At 40.6% G+C, this 9098-nt stretch overlaps 1 protein-coding gene across 1 annotated transcript in view; it reads left to right on the top strand.

The window, feature by feature from the left end:
* Positions 1 to 8528, top strand: part of LYG2 (lysozyme g2) — a 12435-nt gene extending 3907 nt beyond the window's left edge. The window contains exons 2-5 of the mRNA XM_015561803.1: positions 4713 to 4853; positions 5782 to 5978; positions 6984 to 7122; positions 8410 to 8528. Coding sequence (XP_015417289.1) covers positions 4713 to 4853; positions 5782 to 5978; positions 6984 to 7122; positions 8410 to 8528 — 596 coding nt within the window. The remainder of the gene's footprint in view (positions 1 to 4712; positions 4854 to 5781; positions 5979 to 6983; positions 7123 to 8409) is intronic.
* The last annotated feature ends 570 nt before the right edge of the window (positions 8529 to 9098 follow it).

Genomic DNA, 9098 nt, shown 5'->3' with positions numbered 1-9098 from the left:
GCTAAATCTGTGAAATATGCCATTGGTATTTTAATAAGGATTGCATTGAATCTATAGATTGCTTTAGGTAATATAGACATTGTAATGCTGTTATTTCTACCAATCCACGAACATGGTATATACACTTGTTTATATCTTCTATCTCTTTTTTCAACATCCTGTAGTTTTCTGATTATAGGTGTTTTAGCTCCTTGGTGAAGTTTATTCCTAAGTATCTTAATTTTTTTGTTGCAATGGTAAATGAGATTGTTTGTTTAGTTTCTCTTTCTAGGGCTTCATTATTGGCATATAAAAATGCCATTGATCCCTGGACGGTTTTGCTCAGTGGATAGAGCGTTAGCCCATGGACTGAAGGGTCCCAGGTTCACGTCCGGTCAGGGGTACATGCTTCGGTTGCAGGCTCGATTCCTGGTCCTGGCTGGGGTGTGTGGGGGAGGCAGCCAATTGACGTGTCTCTCTCACATTGATGTTTCTCTCTCTGTCTCTCCCCTTTCCTTCCGCTCTCTCCAAAAAGTCAATGGGAAAATATTCTCGAGTGAGGATTAACAACAACAACAAAAATGCTATCAATTTCTGGGTGTTGATTTTGTATCCTGCTATATTGCAAAATTCATTTATGAAATCTAGTAGGTTTTTTTGGTGGAGTTTTTAGAGTTTTCAATGTGCAATATCTGTCATCCGCAAATAATGAGAGTTTTACTTCCTCCTTTTCAATTTGGATGCCTTTTTATGTTTCCTTCTTCTCTGATCACTGTGGCTATGTTGAATATATGTTGAATAAGTGGTGAAAGCAGACATCCCTGTCTTGTCCCTGTTCTTAGGGAAAATGGCTTTAGTTTTTGCCCATTGAGTATGATCTGGGCTGTAGGTTTGTCATATATGGTCTTTATTATGTTGAGGTATGATCCCTCTATTCCCACTTTGCTGAAGTTTTTATCAAAGATAAGTGCTAGATTTTGTCAAATGCTTTTTCTGCATCTATTGATATGATCATGTGATTTTTTTCTTTCAATTTGTTTACATGATATATCACATTTATTGATTTGTGAGTATTGTACCAGCCTTGCATCCCTGAAAGAAATCCCACTTGGTCCCAGTGTATGATCTTTTTATTGTATTGCTGGATCCAATTTGCTAGTATTTTGTTGAGGATTTTAGCATCTATGTTCTTCAGGGATATTAGTCTGTAATTCTCTTTATTTGCAGTGTCTTTATCTGGTTTTGGAATTAGGGTAATGTTGGCCTTATAAAAAGAGCTTGGAAGTGTTCCTTCCTCTTGGGTGTTTTTGAATAGTTTGAGGAGGGTAGGTGTTAGTTCTTCTTTGAATATTTGGTAAAACTCTCCTGTGAAACTTTCCAGACCAGGGCTTTTGTTTGCTGGGAGATTTTTGATTACTGCTTCAATTTCCTCAGTTGTTATTGGCCTAGTCAGGTTTTCCGATTCTTCCTGATTCAGTTTTGGAAGATTGCATTTTTTCTAGGAATTTGTCCATTTCATCCACATAGTCCATCTTGTTGGCATTTAGTTATTCATACTATTTTCTTACAATTTGTATTTTTGTGGTGTCAGTTGTTACTTCATGGCTTTCATTTCTGATTTTATTTATTTGGGTCCTCTTTGTTTCTTTTTTCTTTCTTTCTTTGTTTCTTAATGAGTCTGGAGGTTCATCAATCTTGTTTATCTTTTCAAAGAACCAGCTCTTGGTTTCATTGATCTTTTATATTGTTTTTTCAGTCTCTGTCATTTATTTCTGCTCTGATCTTTATTATTTCCTTTCTTCTACTTACTCAAGGATTTTCTTGTTGTTCTCTTTCTAATTCTTTAAGTTGTAGGGTTAGATAGTTTATTCAAAATTTTTCTACAGGTAGACCTGTAGTGCTATGAACTTCCCTCTCATGACTGCTTTCACTGTGTCTTATAGATTTTGGGTTATTGTGTATTTATTTCTAGGAAGTTTTTTTCTTTCTTTCTTTATCTCATCCATAACCTATTCATTATTTAATAACATGCTATTTAGCCTACATGTGTTTAAATGTTTTTTGAGTGTTTTTTACTGTAGTTGATTTCTAATTTCATGCCATTGTGATTTGAGAAAATGATTTATCTGATTTCAATCTTGAACTTGTAGAGACTTGTTTTATGTACTAACATGTGGTCTATCTTTGAGAATGACTGATGTGCACTTGAGAAGATTGTATATTCTGCAGCTTTGGGGTGAAATGTTCTGTAAATGTTAATTAAATTCATTTGATTTAGTGTGTCATTGAGTCAGTTTCCTTGTTGGTTTATTGTCTGGAAGATCTATCCAGTGACATCAGTGGGGTGGTAAAGTCCCCTGCTATGACTGTATTGCTATCAATCTTTTCCTTAAAGTCCTTCAGAAGTTTTTTTTATATATACTTAGGTGCTCCTATATTGTGTGCAAACATGTTTACCAGTGTTATATTCTGTAGTGACTTTTGTTTTCTCTTGTGATGGCCTTCATTTTGAAGTCTGTTTTGTCAGATATGAGTTTGCTATTCCAGCTTTTTTTTGTTTCCATTTGCATGGAAAAAAATGTTTTCCCATCCCTTCATGCTCATCCTGTGTGTCTTTTGTTCTGAGGTGGGTCTCTTGTAGATAGCATATAGTTGAGTCATGTTTTCTTATCCATTCAGCCACCCTATCTCTTTTGATTGGAGCATTTAATCCATTTACATTTAAGGTTATTATTAATAGCTACTTATTTATTGCCATATTTTATTCTTTATGCCTATATTTTTCTCTCTCTTTATATATATATACTAGAGGCCCGATGCATGAAATTCATGCATGGGTAGAGTCACTAGGCCCGGCTGACGATCAGGGCCAATCTGTGGGGCAACCAGTGGGGCGATCAGGGGCCCCTGCTGGCACCCACCTTGGCAGGCCTGGTGCCACCTGCTCACTGTTGCCAGTCACCTCCCTCTGCGGGGTGACTAACAGGGCGATTGGGGGGCTCCTGCTGGCACCTGCCTTGACTGGCCTGGGGCCTGAGAGATAGGGGCAGTTCCTGCATTGAGCTTCTGCCCCCTGGTGGTCAGTGTGCGTTATAGTGACCAGTCATTCCACCAGTCATTCTCCTGTTCAGTTGATTTGCATATTAGGCTTTTATTATATGGGACATATATGTATATCTTATTATTATTACAGTAGCCCTTTAACATTTCTTACAGTGCTGGTTTGGTGGTGATAAACTTCAGTCTGCACTCCCAGCCCCCACACCTCAATTGTACATGTGATGGGTGGCATAGGAATTCATCCATTTAGTCACTCACATATATTTCCCATCACACTGTAGGCACAGGATACTACACTGAGGGCAGGGTGGAGAGCCGAGATGATGGCTCCTGCTCTCTGTATCCCAGTGGAACCCATACTGCTCAGAGAGGCATATTGGCTTGGCCGGTTCTGCTGCTTTCATGAACTGGATAGGCTTTCTCAGTGTCCCGAGTTTACTTGCTAGCTCATTGTCGGACTGTGGGTCCATTTATTGCCTGTGTGTAGATGTGAGAGGGCAGACTGTGACTGTATTTTTCTTTTGATGAGTTTTTCTTTTTAAAAAATTAAGTAGTTTTAAAAACTTAATCTTTAGAGTTGCGTTGTTTTCCTTTTAAAATAAATATCGGTAAGGATGAGCCCCATTGTTTGTGTGCCAAATTCTAAGAGTCTCTCTATACTGTCAAGTTTATCAGAACTAGGCCGGTGGCCTATGGTGAATGGATAAAATCCACCTCTTTATTGAAAACACATTTATAACGCCAATTAAAACAACACAGTTTTTTTTTTACGTCAAACATTTTAAGAAATATAATTTCCAGAACAAATATTTGTAGCCTTAAGGTACAACTCAAGAATCCTAGGAACTATTAGAATAAACTTTTCAACTTACAGAAAAGCTCTTTATCTCCTTTAGTAAATAGATTTGAACAGTCTCAGGATGTAAAGTATAGCACAGGGAATATAGTAAAGAATCTTGTAATAACTATGTATGATGTCAGACGGGTACTAGATTTATCAGATGATCATGTCTAACTACTATGTTGTACACCTGAAACTAATATAATATAATATATCAACTGCAATTAAAAAATAAAAATGTTTTAAAAAAATAAACAAAACTTAAAACTAACTAACTAAATAGACTTGGATGGAAACTCACTTCATATGACAAAAAAAAGTTAAAATAGATTTAAGTTACATTTTTATGGTAAGTTAAATTTTATTTCCAATTAGATCTAGATAGAAACTCAACTGCTCAGCAACATAATATAAAAATAAATACTTTAAGTGAATGGTATCCTTTTTTCTTCTCAACAAAGAAGAAACACTATTGTTAATCCCAGCGCTTACATCCACTTAAGTATTTGTGTCAGAAGTACCTTAAAGTTTCTCTCAAAGTTCCAGCTTAAAATATAGTAGCAATTCTGTCTGATCTAGATTGCACTAAATGGTTTTGAGATCTTGCACAATGTTTAGAATTGCGTTGTATTATACTTTTATAGGTTGGAGTAGAGTGGGAAGGGGGAATCTTCTGTTTTGTCTGATGAGCTATTCTAGAGTCCTGAGGAGGTCCTTGGGGAGAACTAAGTCTATAGCTTTTCCTTAGGTTTAATAATGTTCATTATAGCAACTCAAGCAATATTTTCTCACAGGCTTTGTGTGAATTATCATCCCCCTACCCCCTCTCCAGGCACTTCCAGGGGCTCTTATCCTTTTAGTCACTCAGCGAGCCCTTACCTGCACCCCCGCCTGTACCGCGGCTGCTATGGCGACATCATGACCATGGAGACGCCTGGGACTGCCTGTGATATAACCAGGTTGATTAACTGCGGTAAGTGAAAAGCAAAGCAAACATTTGGCTTGTACCCTTTCATCATTTCCAGATTCTTTCTTAGAAAAATAGCTTCATTTTGAAAAGTATAATCATCATTATAGCATTAATGTCGAAATTAAAAATGAGAAGAAAACAAAATTCTGACCAACCTAATATACTACTTATTTGCCCCCTCCCATTATTTCCAAACTTGTCCAGATGTTTGTTTCTACATATTGAAATGATTGCCTAAATAAGATATTAAATTCTGGCTGACTTCTAGACTAAGGATCTCCCCAGTGCAGCAGTGTGGCAGGAAACAGAAAAACGAGGGGGAAAAACAGACATGGTGTCTGTCTGAGGTGGTGGACCTTTCTGTGTTTATAGAATCAAAGGTTAAAACATGTCCTAGTGCCCTGGCCGGTATCTCAGTGGTTAGAGCACCGGCCTGCATCCCAAAAAGTGGCGGCTCAGCTCCCAGTCAAGGGCATGTACGTGGGTGCAGGTTAGAATCCCACCACGGTCAGGGTGTGCAGGAGGCAACCAGTCAATGTGTCTTTCTCACCGATGTTAACAGCTAAGGGAGTTGAAAATCATCTCTAGGGATGGACTAGGAAAGAAGCAGAAAACTAATATTTTGTTATAAATATGTTATAATCTTCCCTAGCCAGTTTGGCTCAGTGGATCGGCCTCTCTCTCTCTCTCTCTCTCCTCTCCCTCCTCTTTCTTTCCCCACTTCCTTCCTTCCCTCCCACTCTCTCTAAAAATCAATGGGAAAAATATCCTCCAGTGAGGATTAGCAAAACAAACCAAAACCCACAAAAAATCCCACCATGTCTTAGAATGACTACCCAAGCTGTGAGGTGCAGTCGTGAGCTACGGCTAACTTATCTGAAAAGGATTCTCTTCTGGATTAGAGGAAACAATTTATTTTCCATCCACTTAGGGATTCGTGGTTCTGAAATGTTTGCTGAAATGGACTTGAGGGCCTTAAAGCCGTACCAGACTCTGATCAAAGAAGTTGGGCGGAGGCATTGCGTGGACCCGGCCCTCATTGCAGCCATCATCTCCAGAGAAAGCCACGGCGGAGCTGTCCTGCAGGACGGCTGGGACCACAGGGGCCTGAAATTTGGCCTGATGCAGGTACTTAGCTGGCAACTTTCGATTGGCCCCACTTCATCCCTCCCTGCAGAAGCTCAACCCACACTGCTGCTTGCAGTATTTCGAGGCTTCAGAACACCCTGGTACTTTAGCACAATTTGTACTGTGATTCCTGTCATGCAGCTTTGGTATTTTATTTGAGATTTATCAGTTCTTGGGTAAGTATAAGAAAGTATCCTATCACTTTCATAACTACAATGTGCAATAAATAATATGCAATGTACTTACATTGAGAAAATCTTATAAAGGGGTTCATACTGGGGCATTTATACTGGGGTTCATGAAGTTGTCAATTTCACCCATGTGGATCAAAACACTATTATTAATCCCCACGTAACCCAACTTGTTCCTTCTTTCTTTATTTTTTTTAAAATATATTTTTATTGATTTCAGATAGGGAGAGGGAAAGATAGAAACATCAATGATGATAGAGAATCATTGATCGGCTGCCTCCCGCAAACCCCCTTCTGGGGATCGAGTCAGCAACCTGGGCATGTGCCCTTGACCAGAATGAACCTGGGACCCTTCAGGCCGCCGGCTGATGCTCTATCCACTGAGCCAAACCGGCGAGGGCCCAACTTGTTCTTTAGACAAATTGGAAGAAGAAGATCCAAATGACCTGGGTATCTGTTTCCAGGTTCAACTTTATATGGTCTATAGCAACCCAGACTTTTAGCATCCCGGTTAGAAACAAATTTGTATTTTGACTGAAAACATGTAGACTTTGGGAGCTAATGATTTGAAACAACTTTTCCATTTATTTATGTCTGTATGTGTGCTGTTAGAGTGCTGACTAAAACCGGGCCACATCCACTCCTCCCAAATCTTACTTTGTTTCTCTGACTCTCCTTTCTGTGAAGAAAGCACTGCGGTGGGGGGAAAGGGCAGGGAAGGCCAGTGAACTTGAGCATAAACGGGAGAACTCAGGAACAGCAGAAAAACGCGTTTCTTCATTCAGATGCTGCCACTGCTATTTGAATTTTCTAGCTTGATAAAAAAATGTATTACCCTGTTGGCACCTGGGACAGCAAAGAGCACCTTCTGCAGGCTGTTGGGATTCTGACAGACAGAATTAAGGCAATCCAGAGAAAATTCCCCATGTGGAGTGTGGACCAACACCTCAAAGGTAGGCCAGATCGTGGTGGTTTGTTTAAAAGAGCTGAGTGAGACCCCTGCAGACCAGATGTATGGTGGCCTCCCGGGGAGCGTGCCCACGGGGTCAGCGTGGCCTGGGAGGAGCTGTGGGAAGTGCTCTCGGAGCCCCTGCGTTACTGAGCGGTCTTCCTTCCCCGCTTTCCTTTCCCTCCTGCCAGATGTTGGGGTTCTGATTATACCTCTCGCTGGTTATCGAGCCATGGAGGGATGCCTTGCAAGTGAATGCAGTAGTTTAAAAGAATATGCTTGCCTTGCTCTGGTAGGCTTCTTTCCTGACGCAAGAATTAATCAATTTCTGAATTGTTTGAACAAAATTTTACTCGGTGAGCTTTCCCAGCGACACCAGGGCTTCAGGTACTATGAGATGTCCAAGTGGAGATCCATGCCTGGCTGATCACAGACCATGACCCAGAAGGAATTAAGTCACTAGCTTCCACTGGAAATCTGCTCTTTTTTCTACATTTCCTGTCTCTGTGAAAGGCACCATCATATGTCCAGTCATCTCTAGTGTTTTCTGAGGCTCTCTGGTTCCTTCTCTCTTCACCTCCAACCATACCAATTCTTATTAAGTCTATCTCCTATAAGCCCCATGGTCTGTATCTACCAGTACTTCTTGCCTTCAACACGTGGTGGCCTAATTTAGAATAAACAGTTTCTATTTTCTATTTCAAGGTCCGTGACGGCAGGGATCAGAGGCTTTTTTCTCTGGACATAAGAGTGGAGCACACTTATGTTAAACACATAAATAACTATTAAAGATTCTAGGTTTAATACACATATGCACAGACATGCTTATTATACACATAACCCTTCCAAGAAATGATTAACTCTGGGTAGCATTGTGCACTCTGCTCTCAGTGTGGCACAAATCCTGGCACATAGTAGGTGCTTAAAAATGTTCATTGAATGAATAAATGAGTGAATAAATGAGTGGATTATTAAATAACTGAGAGAATATAAAGAGCATTCTCAGACTGAAGATTTGCTGGGAATCTAGTTTTGTAGACCTGAACTACATATGACTTTTTAAGCAAGAAAAATAAAAGTATTTTAAAAAGAGAGAGAAGGAAAGCTACTTGGGTTTTCCCCAGTAGTTTTTGAGGTAGCACGTCCTTTTAGGAGGGGAGGGAGGGAGAAGAAGGGTCTGGGACTGCCTACTTTGGAAGATTTGCCTGGAGGGCTGACATCCTGGGAATGGTCATATCTTATTCTTGCAGAAAGTTAACATTTCAATCTGAACCTCTGTGTTTCATTTCAGGTGGTATCTTGGCCTTTAAGTCAGGAGTCGAAGCCATTGACACCCCTTTGGACATAGAGGCTGACTTGGTCAATGACATTCTCGCCCGAGCTCAGTTCTATAGGAGACACGGCTTCTAGGCAAAGCGCTGCACGTGGGCCAGGTTGTCAGGTGCTCAGCTGGCCCCCTTCGCAGGGTTTGGTATGATGTGCTGTGCCAACACTGGCAGAGGATGACAGAAAATTCACTTCCCAACTTTTAAACGATGACAGAAAATTCACTTCCCAACTTTTAAAATGCAAATAAGCATTAAAAATAAAACCTGCCCAGTTCTCAACATGGTTCCTATGAAATGTGCCTAGCCAGATTCATAATTATTTTGTAGTAAAAGTGAACGTCTCGGTAAGTGGTGCCTATCTATTTCAGTGAGGCCTCATTTGAGCCCATGATGTCAATGCCCACCCGCTCTCTGTCTTACCAGAAGCTCTAACAGAAGCGAGTCTGACCCCAGCCTTCGTCCTGTTCCTAGTGTCTGCCCAAGCCACTAGGGCTCTGCTTGTGAGAAATGCCTGAATCAGCAGCCAGTCAACCTGTGGGACGATGGAGAAGCTCGGGATGGAATTGTAGCTCCTGGTACCTGAGAGCTGCAGGGAGGAAGCCTGAAGGATGTACACAGTATCCCTCAGACCCACACCCACCTCCGGGGGCTT

This window comes from Myotis davidii, unplaced genomic scaffold (assembly GCF_000327345.1).
Source record: "Myotis davidii unplaced genomic scaffold, ASM32734v1 scaffold1011, whole genome shotgun sequence".
NCBI lineage: Eukaryota > Metazoa > Chordata > Mammalia > Chiroptera > Vespertilionidae > Myotis > Myotis davidii.
This window is presented reverse-complemented; position numbering and strand designations above follow the sequence as displayed.